At 38.9% G+C, this 13,795-nt stretch overlaps 1 protein-coding gene across 3 annotated transcripts in view; it reads left to right on the top strand.

The window, feature by feature from the left end:
- Nucleotides 1-7,896: 7,896 nt before the first annotated feature.
- LOC130567043 (POU domain, class 2, transcription factor 2) overlaps nt 7,897-13,795 on the top strand; it is a 41,387-nt gene continuing 35,488 nt past the window's right edge. For 2 of the 3 annotated variants that reach the window (XM_057354929.1, XM_057354928.1), the window contains exon 1: nt 7,897-9,037. In XM_057354929.1, coding sequence (XP_057210912.1) covers nt 8,935-9,037 — 103 coding nt within the window. In that variant the 5' untranslated portion in view covers nt 7,897-8,934. The remainder of the gene's footprint in view (nt 9,038-13,795) is intronic. The other variant, XM_057354931.1, reaches the window with a different exon arrangement.

The following is a 13,795-nucleotide window of genomic DNA, read 5'->3' as shown; positions in this document are numbered from 1 at the left end:
GTTGTTATAAGATACAAAAACATATATTACAAGCATATATGCGCATGATGTCGTTTTGTTTTTAGACCATATTTGATAAACTGATGGACATAGGCAACATTTCTTTGGTAAGAAAAGCAAGACCCCAAGTTTAGTTTTCACAACGTTTTATATTTAACCATGTTCGTGTACGGATATTTTTTTCCACTGTTAAAAACAGAAATAAATGCAAATAGTGAAAGTATAATCGATCTTTAAACTTATGCAAGATTAAGCAGCTCCTGGTCCAAAAGACTGTGGCGATCAAAAAAATAACTTAATAATGCTGATAATAAAATCTTACCATCACGCTAAAAAATACTATTTGTTTACACAAAGTGCAAAGCTCTGTGAAGCCCATTAGCTCGCGACCTCAGTGTCAGAGGGCGTCTGGTCAGTCTTGAGACATGACCAGCCACGAGATTGCGCATCCTCTTAGGTCGTTATTGCCTCGCATTTCATTAGTGAAAAAACAGCTATATGTACTGCACAAATAAATATTAGTAATATCTAGATTATAGACTTTTTATTTTGATGGTATAGATATCCATACGTATTCAACATTTCTGCCGTCTTCTAAATTGTGATGTAAGTGGTGAAACTTTAAATTAGCTACAGCATTACCAAAACCCTATATTTTTTTAATAAAATGAATATGAATAAACTGAGTAAAATAAATGAATAAAAGTAAATGTGTACAGTAAATATGCATATGTAGATAGATGTATAATGTAAAATGCAATTTAAAATGTTTTTATATAGATGTTACATATAGGGGCGGTTTCCCAGACAAGGATTATTTTAAGACAGGACTAGGCCTTAGTTAAATTAGGATAATTAAGTTGTTTTAAAAAACATACTTTACAAAAAAAATATTACTGTGTGCATCTTGAGACAAAACAATCACAGTGGTATATATTTTAAGATATGTCAGTGCAAGTTGTTTTCGATCAAGGCATCTCTCACATTTAAGTTAGTCTGAGACTAGCCTTAAACCCTGTCTGGGAAACCGCCCCATAATGTTTATGTCATACATTTCATTGAAGATATTTAGAGCTGCTGAATTGTGTGAATTGTATAGTGGAATTCATTTTAATTTTCTCAGTATTACTGCCTATGGACACACTGCATAGATTCGGTCTGTATTCTGCAGAGAATTTCTCTTGTTTGACATGTATATAATCAATAGCTTTGATTCTTCTGAGCTGATTATTGACTTTTTGATGTGTCATCATAAGGAGAGTAAGTGAGGTATTGACCTCAACATTGATGTTCTTGTCCAGAGTTTTCCTGTTTGGTTTTCATGGTGTGTGTTTACAGACCAAATCAAGCGTGTGTGTGTGTGTGTGTTTTAGTAGTATGTTGCAGTAGGTTAATAAGATTGTATTAAATAAAGCCCAAATAGATAAATTCAAGCCGAACACATGTATTGTTCATTTTTGGTTAGCTAAACTGGTATTATGTTACAAACTGGTATCATATTATTGTCAATACACATGTAGGTCTTGTAAAATATTTATCCATTTATTATTTATACTCAGAATGAAGAAATTACTTGATTATTCTGTGACAAACACACATAAACATGCATGTGCACGCACGCACTGTGTGCATGCTGGTTGGCCATCCAGGTGGTTAGAATGCGGGCAAGCGATCAAGTTGAGGGGTTAAAGGTCAATTTCATCCCAGACGAATGACCTCATTCGCTGGAGGCTGACCCCTGTGGTCAAACTGGTAAGGGGAGGAAAGAGAGAAATAAACAGAGAAAGAACAATTGGTGGCCGGTCATCTAACAGTCGTGCTTTAGTCATCTTACATTTACTGTCATTCATTTGGTCAAATTTAGCTTTTCCTCTGTATCCTATCAAGTATTTCGCCAGAATATTACTCTTATTTTTGTACCTCTCTCGCTCGCTCACTCATAAATTAACACCTGACCTTGACCACTGACACTGAACGTAACCTTCAAGAGTGCCTAAACATCAACCCCCACTGCCCTAAAACACACACTCGGTCACTTATGCGCACACATACATTAGGGGAGAGAAAGCCAGGCAAACACACACAGATGTTCAGCTGGAGGTTTGTATGAGATTAGGCAGTACACCACCAATAGTACACTACTCAACATGTAAAGGTTTGTCCCTCTCCTATTTTATTTGTAATTTTTGTCGAATCCAGGTGCATCTCCTTTGTTATTCTGCATTGAATTTAACATAGTATTTGTATCAATATAAAGTACTGCATTTAAAAAAAAAAAAATTTCCTTAGTTACTGGAAAGCTACAGGAGGGGATCAATTTGGACTGATGGCAACAGCGATCACCCCTAGCAACCTCTGGCCATCCTATATACAGTATATATATAGAGAGAGAGAGAGAGAGAGAGAGAGAGAGAGAGAAAAGAATAAATATCTTTTTTATATGCAGTATATATATATATATCTATATATAAGTATATGGAGTATGTGGACAGAAGAGGAAAAGAAAAGCGATGAACGGAAAATTCTCTAGACTGAGTATTTACACACTATCATTTTGGTCACTTCTCCTCCCCCAAACACCCTTTTCTTTTTCTTTCTTTCTCCATCTTCCTGCGTAATCCCTGCCCACTTCACCACATGTTTTCTAATCCCAAATATCAGAGGTATCCCCCCTTCGCCTTTGAGCCCCTAATGCTGTAACCTCCCTTGATACAACCTTCTTTGCTTCCTCTTGCTCTCTTTTCTCCTCGTCTTATCACTCACTCACACTCCCGACTGTGCCTTGCTTCTTTTAGTTTTGCTTTTTTACAATTATTTATTTTCTCAGAAATTAATAATTAATTTGATTAATACATTTGGCTGATATTTATATTAGAAAATATCAATTTTAAATTATAATTTTAAATAATTGTATTAATATTTTAATGTAAATATTTTTAATGTATATAGTTTTGTATTTTTTTATGTAACATCGGAAATTCCAAAAATGTTTACATAGTAAATATAAAAATAAGAATGCATTCATTCGCTCATTTGCACTGTAGTATATGTTTATGTGTGAGAGTATGTAAGCTCGTGTGCATGTTTGTTCACACTGCTGAGTGTCATATCAATAGGTTAATAGGCACAGTGTCAAATTCAGTAAGTCGCTGATTAGTTGGCACTTCACCAATCTATACACTAGTCAGGAGTCATAGACCCTTCCGCATTGATTTCCCTCTTCTGCCTTAAGAATGAGGTAGAGGTCGACACGGGGTTCACGTATTGATCGACCCCAAATCGCAACCCTCCCGCTCCCCGTCAACCTGTGCCGATGTAGCCGTCCCGTGCTTTCACACTGTAAGGCAATGGGACTGCACCTGATTGGCTAGTTGTCACTCGGTCAAGGTGCATGGATAATTAGGCCTGGTTTTGATTGACAACTAGTTTTACATGCTCACGCATGGCTGAGTCCCCTCGTGTTTGACCATCTGATGGGACCGTTGAACCAACTGCTACACCCCTGCGTAAAAAACATGGCGCTAACCTTTGACACCCTAATTTGCTTAGTCACCATTTGAAGTTGTGAGATGGTCCATTTAGGTTGGCTGTTGTCCACAATGGAGTACTCTCGCCAGCTCACGTTCATTATTTGTGTCAAATATTCCCTCCCGTCCCCTTTTCCGCCCTCTTTTTCTTCCCTGGCGAAAATTACATGTCAAAATCCCCTATTTTCATCCTCTATTTTTCTTCATCTGCACCCCATTCATTGGCTCCGTATCCCTTTCCCTCGCCCACTTCCCTCTATCAACGTTGCGCTCTCGTCTTCTCCGCGCTTACCGATTCCCAGCTGTAATCTCATCGACACAACGTTTCCCTTCTCCTCTCTCTCTCGCCTTCACTGTGTAAGCAAGAGAGTAGAGGTTGTTAAACATTTTTCTTCTCTCTTAATTGTTTTGACTTGTGCCATCGGCATCCCGATTAGGGCCCATTGATTTCCTAGTGCTAAGTGCATTGATTTCTACATTTCTTATTGATCTTGGTTCTAAATCTACCCACACACAGTCTCAATGCACAGGGCGAGACAGAGGGAGTGAGAGAGAGAGAGAAGAGGAGTCTGTTAAATACAGTATGTCATATTATTAGCCACAGAGAAGTTTACTACTTGTTGAAATTATCCAAAAATTACAAAGTGTAAAATCTGAAAGTAAATTCTGTTTGGTTTTATTTAGCTTTATTTGCTATTTGGGGTTTTTTCAAAGGTGATGAACAGCCTGTGTGCTGATACACAATTTGTGAAAGTGTATTAAAAAAAAAAGATGTTTTTGGAGCTTTGGTGTGCTGACTTTTCATACATTTTTCTGATATCATTTGTTTTGGTCGAGCACCCATTTCAAGTTGATGTCCGTGCTTCTGTCGTATTTTGTTATTGGGTTTTTACACAGGTTAATTTGGCTCTTACACATAGTATATTGATATTTCAAAAATACGTATATTTCCAAAGCTCTTTATATTTATTAATGATATGTTTTTGATAACATTTCATTTTATGTTTTTCCACACAGTTTCACATTAATGCATAATGTGATAAAACATAACAATAGTTTTTTATTTGAAATGCATATTTGATTAATACCAAATTAGCTCTATGAATATGACCGTCTATTTATAACAGTTACTACACTCAAATGTTGGGTTATTTCAACCCATTGTTGGGTCAAAAATGGACAAACCCAACTGTTGGGTAAAATTAACCCAGAAAATATTTATATTTGACCCAAGAATTGGTTAAAACAATCCAGCGTAGGGTAATCTATAACCAAGCGGTTGGGTTTGTCCATTTTTTAGCCCTGGGTTGAAATAACCCAAAAAATTATTTATATGTACAACCTTGTATTTTGTAATATTGTATATTTCATACAACCTTTTATATATATATTTTTTGCCTGCACTGTATTTAGTGTGAAGCAGCTTTGATACAATGCAAAATTGTGAAAAGTGCTGTAGAAATAAATTTGAACCGGATTGAACTTGCATTCAGAACACTCTAATCAACATGATTGGCTCACAAAACAGTAGATATATAAAAGCTCTAAAGCTCAAAATCCGTAAAGGCCACACATACTGTATATACCTTCTTTTCTTTAAAACACACACCACAAATACATAACAGCATTATAGTGCTCAGAATAAGCTCTTTACCTTGTTCTCTGTTTAACCACACACACACATTTTGTCACCCCATAAAGATCACAGACAGGGTATTGGGGTTTTATCCTCTTCTACTGTAACGCTAGATCACATATTCAGCAGGCCTCTGACGGGGCAAAATCAGCTCCCCCTCTCAAGCTAGTCTGTGCTCTACTGATAGCCCCATCCATGTCATAGTATTAGGCTGCTGCGGGCCGCTGCGGGCGAGACACATCACCAGCACTTTGGGGGTCGATGTCTTTTAACAGCACTGACTGCTGGGTCTTCAGCAAGACTTTGATCGCTTTAAAACTAGCGTGGCGTGGAACGCCGGCAGAATGGGGAAGAAATGTGAAATGCGTTTTCCCGTTTTATAATTTGCCGGGCGTAAAGACGGCATTAATGAAAAATAAATAGAAATCTTGTTTGTGAATTTTAGCCCTGGTAAGCAAATGTGTGAAATTGAAATAGTGTAAGAGTGTTTGGCAGGGAAAGCTTGCAGATGTAAGCTTGTGAGAAAAAGGCAAAAAAAAAAAACTCAACAGATGCCTACATCTGTGAGCATATGAGACTAGCAAGCCACATTTGTTGAAATATGTTTAACTTCACAAATTAAAGTGATTAAGCTAGTGCCTCTCCTTACTGCCTATATATGAAAGAACTACAAATCCCAACATTCCCTCATTGATAAGCAGGCTGTCAATAAGGCAAGAGAAGACAATATTTGCACTGTACAATTATTAGCCATCTATCCCTGATCTGTGTGTTGAAAGCAAGCTACGACACAGAGGATGGATTTGTATTAGAGGTATCGGCAGACTTGAGCTGGGTATTGACAATATGTCAACACTGATCATTAGATCAGCCGAACAGAGAAAGAATGTGTCCAAGTCTCTGTTTGAGTCCTTTTCTCTCCTTCACTGAATGAACAACAGATGAGACTAAAAGTTGGTTTAAAGTTGTGTATTTCCACCGGAAAAGCTTATTTTGTGTGCATCTGCGGGGTGCAAGATTGTGTAGTATAAAGAACATTACATTCTGTGTGTGCGCGCGCGCGTAGGAGGGTTGTTCCACAGTGGGAGTGTGTCCTGGCCACAGTATTAGCTGCTTGTTACAGCAAGACGGGGTGTTGATATAATTGTAAGCTGGTATTGATTGGGGCGCCATGTTATTGATGAGAGAGAATTTAATTCAACCAACGCATTTGTCAACATGACATTGCCATTTAATGATGAACTCTTTCACTATCGCTGTCTGGTTCACCCACCCAGACACGCGCAAGCGGAAGTTTCTTTTCTCGTGCGTGCTGCTAGGTAATGATTATTTCTATTGATCTCCATTAGAGTCACAACAAGAACGTCATAAACAATCATTATGGCATTAATAATCGTAATATCTTGTGCAGAATGTTAAAACAAGAATATTTTCACACGTGGATCTCTGTTTCTGAAAATTATCTACATTTATGTTATATGATTTAGTGATATATTAACAATAGCAAGGATTTTCTATACAAACAAATGGAAATGTCATATTTCCACAATCTGTGTTTCAGTCCTAGATCCGCACCTTTCTTCCTTCTCCGCGCTATAAACGCGCAAAACACACTATATTCTACAAGAAATAATTGCTTTTGTCTGGAAGGAGTTTGGATGGGGGGGCTCGAAACGCGTGGCCTCTCAGGCGAGGGGGATTCGTGAAGGACAACATGTCGCTTCTTTTTTTCTTCCTATTCCCCCTCTCGCTCGTTGGACACGCGGATGTCATCTGTCAAATGGAGGGGGGGGTGGACAATAAAGCTCAAGGAACCATTGTGAGTCTGTTGTGTTGCAGGAAAATTATGAGTTTTCAAAAAAGCCAAAAATACTCATATTTGATATAAGTTGTTTAAGGCGTTATGATATTTCGCTTTATCCAGTAGGCTATAATCGCGTGTGTGGGGTGCAGTCTTTAAAAAAGGCCCTATATTTTTATGACACATTTACCAATCATTGATTTATATAAAATCTCTCACCTCGGATATAGTAGGATATATAGGCAGATAGATAGAGAGATTGGGGCAAAAGGGAATGAGGGCGATCAAGCTCTGCGCTTTCGATTTTCCCGTATGAACTGCGATGTTTAGCGTATAGATTTTTCTATTTAAAAAATCTATGTCGGCAATAATCTGGAGTGTAAGTGCGCGACATAGATTGTAGCTTTAATACTGACAGCATACAATGTGTCTAAGCAAAGAGAGAGAAAGCGAAAGAAAGAGAAAATAAATATAAAAAAGAGAGAGATGCTCACAGACCAGAAATAGACCAAATGAAACTTTTGCGATGTGCCAGTTTCTGTTTGCTGCTTTTGCCAAACGTGCTCAAGATATACCATGATTATATGCGGCCATACAATGTCAATGGCCGGTCTTTCCCGCAGACATATACCTGCATGTATATGAGGTTATAATCACCTGATGTAAGCCTCTCTGTCAATGTGTGTAAGCTTATCGATCAGCGGCCCACCGCGATCATCAGAGTCATCATAATGAAGAGTAATCAAGCGATCAATACGCAGGATAGCTCGCCTTATATGGGATTAGTAAAAGAAGGGAGGGGAGGAAAGTGGGGGAGGTATGGATGGATGGAGAGAGAGGAGGGGTAGAGAGAGAGGAGGCGGGGGAGTATAGCGGCTGCTCCTCTCGTCTCAGTGTTGCTTTCATACCGGGAGGCGGACAGAGCTCGCGAGCTACCGGGGTTCCCAGATAACGGGACTATCTTGACGGACGCACACGCACACACAGACGGATGGTGATGGGACAGAGCCATCGGGCTGAAATAGTCTTAACGGGTACCGTGTTGTTTTCTTTCGTTCAGTTTTGACATTCCGAACACTGTTGGTTGTTTATTTATTTACGTATTTATTGATTTATCGCGTTTTAATTAGCGGCTAGTGAGTGAACGCGAAGGGGGAGGGGCGTATTCAGCCGCTGCGTAGATTTATACGTGGTTATAGCCTATTTACACCAAACGATTATACTGTATGTTTTATGTATTAAAATTAAAAATGATGCTTGGTATGCATGTGATGTGCGTGAGATTAACCACACAGTAGGACAGCTAGAAACCAAATAGAGAAACCAAATATCTTGTTGAACAACTGTAAACTGTTAAAAAGCAAACCCTGCCAGCAGCCGCGAGTCGATTGTAATGAACCGAATAGTTTTTGTATTTTGACGCGAACTGGATTTTGGACTCACGATTTGTTTGCAAAGAAAAACCAAAGTGGTCCAGATCGCAGCGCGCAAGGCCGTTGTGACGTTTACCGTCCGCACACCTGGTCTCGCGCGGGATACGCAAAACACTGGAAAAGCGACGAGCTTCTGCTATTAAGAAAAGTCAGCTTTGAATTAACAACAGCGAGTCGAATTGGCCTGCTTATTAACAGCATTGTAAGCAGAGTAGTTGTTAAACCTTCAGAGAGATAAAACACACATTACGTGACCACAAAATCTGTCTTCGAGCTTGAAAGATTCCCGACTATCCGTCTGTGTGTCAGTCCGAGATAGAGCATCACTGAGAGAGCCGTAATGACAGAAATGCACAATACCAAAAATGTAAAGAAAGCTTAAGCCATTTACTTGTTATAAATTATCTAACCAAAAAAGAAAACCACAACCAAAATAGTCTACGTGACAAAAGCAACCAAAGAAGAAGGGAAGAGCAGACTGAAGACAAGTGCCAAATCATCGAAACCATAGAAGAAAAGCCCAGACGACAGCGGATCATGTTTGTTCCCTTGCCGGTGCCGTTAGTTTTTCAGAGAACCGCTCCAGACTTCGGCGCCTGGCGACTCAAGTCTCCGCTGCCGCTGCGTTCCAGTAACTCCGGTAAGAGACTTAACTGATTCATGTCTGTTGCAGTTTATCCTCTTTTTCATCAGGGAAAGGGAAAAAACATACACGTGGAGCCATAGCACCTGTTCAGCCTTAGATAACGTTCTCAGTGAAATCCATTAAATATGATTTCATGTCCTTAGTTTTTATTATTTGACTATTTTTAAGTGTGCCACTTTGGTAATGTTGACGGCTGGTTGAGTTGAAAGATGTCTGCCCATAATTGCCCTCGTTTGAATGGTTCGTCTCGGCCTCTTTTGGCTTTTCATCCTTCTGTCCTTTCCATATCTGCTTCTCCATCTGACGTCTCTCTTCTCACGGCCGGTTCAGGGAATATTCATGCTAATGTATCGATTCCGCCGAGATCGATACACGCAGACCGCGTGGACTGAGCGAGAGTGAGAATTTAACAAGTTTGAGAACGATGGCAGTCAATGTCACTTTATTAGCAATTGTTTTTTTAAAATCATTATGCATTATTGCATTATTGTTGAATAACTTAATTTCCTTGATTTCATTTAAAATTACAGTCATCGCAAGTCCTGACTGTGATTTAGGTAGATTTGTCTGTTTTGACTTTAATAAGGAATGTTTTAGAAAGACAGTGTTTAATATGTTTGTGTATTATCTTAGCGCTGAGTAATACGTAGAAAAGCATGCCTAATTCATTTGGCCTATAACAATGTTGTGATGTTTATGATTCAATTGTTTTTGTAACAGGTAATGTGTAACATTGACACCGTAATTTGAAGTATAGCTATTGGAATTCATTCATTTGTTTGAAATAAAGTAAAAAAAAATACTCAAAACAAATCCTATAACCCAAAACCGTAGTATTTGTACTTTTATAAGGAGTGCTCTTAAAGTGCTGCATTAGTGGAGGGGGCAGGGGCGCGCAATGTGTGCGCGCGGCGTCTGGCCTTCACCGAAGCGGAAATTTTCTACCGGCAGATGGATTAAATGTATGAGCCACTTACATACAATGTGTCGCTTTAAACATGTCAAACACTCAACGGCTGAATGTAAATAAGACTATTACAAACAACCCTTTGGGTTGGCACCAGATTATTTACAACCCTGTTGCGTAAAACAATTAAATATTAAAAAGTGTTCAACGTAGCTCAAGAAATGAGACCTAGAGACTTTAATTACTTACTGGCGCCTAAATGAGCAAAGAGCCAGACGTTCAACTTTCACAATATAATGGCCCCACATGGTTTCCTTTCATGAGATGCAGGTAGTGTTCAAATTGGATTGGGCTGCTTGTTTGAGATTGGTTGGGATTTGTGGTTTAGGTCAGATGTGTTGTGAATTAAAAGGGAGAAAGAGAAATTGAGGTCTATTCTGTTTTTTTTATAGTTACAAGAAAGCATTGTGAAAGGAAACAAATAATAGGGAGTATTGTTCGTTTCGTAGCCTCCTGTTTCGTACAGGTTCTAATGGTGTTTTCATGTTTGTGCTGCAGACGCATCATTGGTCATGTGTGTTTAATGTTTGCAGACACGCTTTTGTGTTTGTTTTGTCTGCTGTGTGTGCAATGATTAGCCTCTTTAATGTCCGGAGATCAAATGGCACCATCTCTCTATGATGTTTTATGAAGTCACAATGGTATTGTTTCAAGACGGGCTGTTTTTGTGTGTAGTTCTTATTTTTTATATGGAAAAGCAGAAGGTGTGCTGTATCTGTACAAAGATTAAAACCTTTCAGCGTTGTGATTATACAGCAAGCCTCAAAATGGACACCATGTGTCAGAGCTGACATTAAATGCTGCAGAGGTCAGATTGGCAAGGTGAACAGCCAATAAGAGTCTATATTTTTTGTGAGGTAAAGCACATTTATGTCTTGTCTTAAAGGTGACAGACACTATGAAGGGCATCAGTTAAAAGGTTTTATTGTGATTTTTTTCCAGTCTTGGTGTCTAAGAAATGCCTAAGAAATGTTTACATGTGTCAAAAAGAACATAAAATAGAATATATAAATAGAATACTGTTACGTTTTTGGATAGATATGTGAGTGCTTGGAGTTTTGGGAAAGGCTATTTAATTTCAAAATTGGTAAATGTCATGTTCCGAGATGAATAATTATTGATACATTAGCAATGGCTCCATATCGTAATTATTGAAATCAAAGCAAATGTATTTTTAGTATTTATTTGCTTTATTAAAGCAATTTTAATAAAGAGAATGAATACAAACTAGTAAAGAATTGGAACGTAATGCAAATATTTGATCACATTGTGTAAAATATTGACAGACAGAATCATCGCTCCTTTTTCTGGTGGAATCTGTAAAGTTCTGTTATAGTAGAATCAACATTGGGTTCTGAGATGAAATTTTCATTCTAAAAAAGTTTTAGAATGAAAAAAATGAAAAATGCAGATGTTTACTTGGTGTTCTCAGCAACTTGAGCGCATGCTGTCATTAAAGTGGATCTAATAAATACTAAGAAATTATGAAATTCCTTAAAACATTTTCTACTTAAATTGTTATGCATTAATATAATTCTAATGAAAAATCTGTATCTGAATTAGAAAATGCACAACTTAAACCTTTTCACTATTTGTCTCAGACTTTTGCACTCCACTTTTTATAATATGCATATTGATAAAAAGCACACAAAAAACAATGTATCTACAGCAGAGTTTTATTCAAATGTGTTTTCATCTCTTAGATCACATTTCCGTGTTTCCTATTAGGCCTAGTGGCGTTGCCGTGTATATCAGAAAGTCAAGTTTTTCTTTCCTCCTCCGTGCTGTGGTTATGAGCCAGATTCTAGCCTTATTTTTTCGTCCAGTTGTTTTATTTCCTTTTAGGCTTTTTGTGTTTCTCATACAATATAAAAATATAAAATTTTTCACTTGACGAACAAAGAACAGGTGTAAATCCAGAAGAGGTGCTACAAAAAGCCGCAGTTACAGGTGAATTTAGATGTCCGCTGTGGGTCCGTCTGAGTTCAAAGGTCAAATTCGATCAGGTCACTTGCGTCCTTAGCTGTCTGCCAATGTGAGTTGCATTTACGCCGGTACAAATTTACAGTTTGATGCGCCGCAAAGTGTTTTAACCTCAAACAGCTATCGATTAAGGAAGATCAGCCCGGCCGTCCACAGCCGGCATGTGTGCGCGCATGTGTATAGATCGGATTTGAGCGAGAACGTCGGTGAGTCCCAGTGCTAACGTGATTGCGAATGACAAAATGTCCACCCGGGTTTGTTAGGGACATAATGGGGAATCAATAGACACAACAGAGATGTCAATACAACATGCTTTATTGCATTAAACCACCTCTCTGTTCCGCATCCCGACACCTAGCCTTTCCCTCTACGCCTGCGCTCTCTCGTCCACACATTTTTACCGGTTTGCCAGTTTTTTGTGTTGCATTTACAACAATCTGACATCATTTAAAGTACTGCACTTATAACACTATATATCTCCAAACACACATACGTGTCGGTTCCCTGTTGAGAGGCCACCTTTTCAATCGGAGCCGTCTCCCACCCATCCATCTCTCTCTCTCCCTTTTGAGTATCCATGGAGACATTCATAGGCCATTAAGCAGATGGTAATAAAGGGATGTAGGTAAACACTCTCTCCCCTGCTCGGGCATCACCTCTGCGATGGAGACCACCATCAAGACCACTGTAGACTAAATGGACCTCATTCGGGCTCCAATACCCCATATCTGACAGAGCCAAGTGGTTTTCTCGTGCTATAGTGTGTGTGTTTGCATTACCAGGTGTGTAGGTGAGGACGTTTGCGTAATAATCGCTGGAGGGACAGAGCGTGTCGGCCGATTTCTGATAGCTCTTAACACACTGAGCGCTATTATGGTCCGGCCGTCTGAAATGGAATCCAGTGGTCATATTGTGACAGCAGAATCTCTCGCTCGCTCTCTCTCTATGGACCTTTATCAGGCTCATAAACCAAATAACACATTCTCGCTGGTCAATTGTGGACTGTCTCTTTTTCCATCTATATTTCTATTGGTCAACCAGGTTATACTAGATCAGAACAATATGTGTAATCGCATGAGACTCAATTGTAGATGTCGTTGCTTTCGATAATGTGTCAATGTGAGTCGCACTCTCAGCACTCTATTGTAAACCATTTCTATGTTAAGTGTTTTTCTTTAAAGTCAGCCTCGGCCATGATAACAGAGCAACAGTTTAGAAAGAACAGGGTTGAACAAGTAGATCACGTTTACCTGTTGTTTTAATTTAATTTTCAAGCGGGGTTAACTTTGTTTATGCATCACCCTTTTTACATTTGTAAAACTCTATTTACAAGTCCCTCACGTGTTGCTTTATTTAAAGTAACAATACAGGGTTTTTAGGAGGATCTATTGACAGAAATGCAATATAATATACAAAACTATTTCTTCAGAGGTGTATAAAGACCTTACGTAATGAACCGTTATGTTTGTAATACCTTAGAATAAGCTGTTTATATCTACATACAGAGCGGCCCTACATACATTGAATTCGCCGCCATGTTTTGTACAGCAGCCCTAAACAGACAAACAACTCTACAACGCCTGTTTCTTCTTCCTTTCCACTGCGGTATCGTGGTGAAACGGATAGCGGGATAATCCGTGATCCGTACGGATCGTGCTCTCCGGTGCGGAACGCATGTGACCCGCGGATTAACTGAAAGTTTATTCATCATTGAGTAAAAGAATAAAACGTGCTCTCGCTCTCTCTCCAGTTTCAGCTCCAACGCACTCTCGCTCTCTCTCTCCAGTATCTGGACGAGTACA

Source organism: Triplophysa rosa, linkage group LG16, assembly GCF_024868665.1.
Source record: "Triplophysa rosa linkage group LG16, Trosa_1v2, whole genome shotgun sequence".
NCBI lineage: Eukaryota > Metazoa > Chordata > Actinopteri > Cypriniformes > Nemacheilidae > Triplophysa > Triplophysa rosa.
The sequence above is the reverse complement of the archived record's forward strand: the minus strand, read 5'-3'. Positions and strand labels throughout refer to the sequence as shown.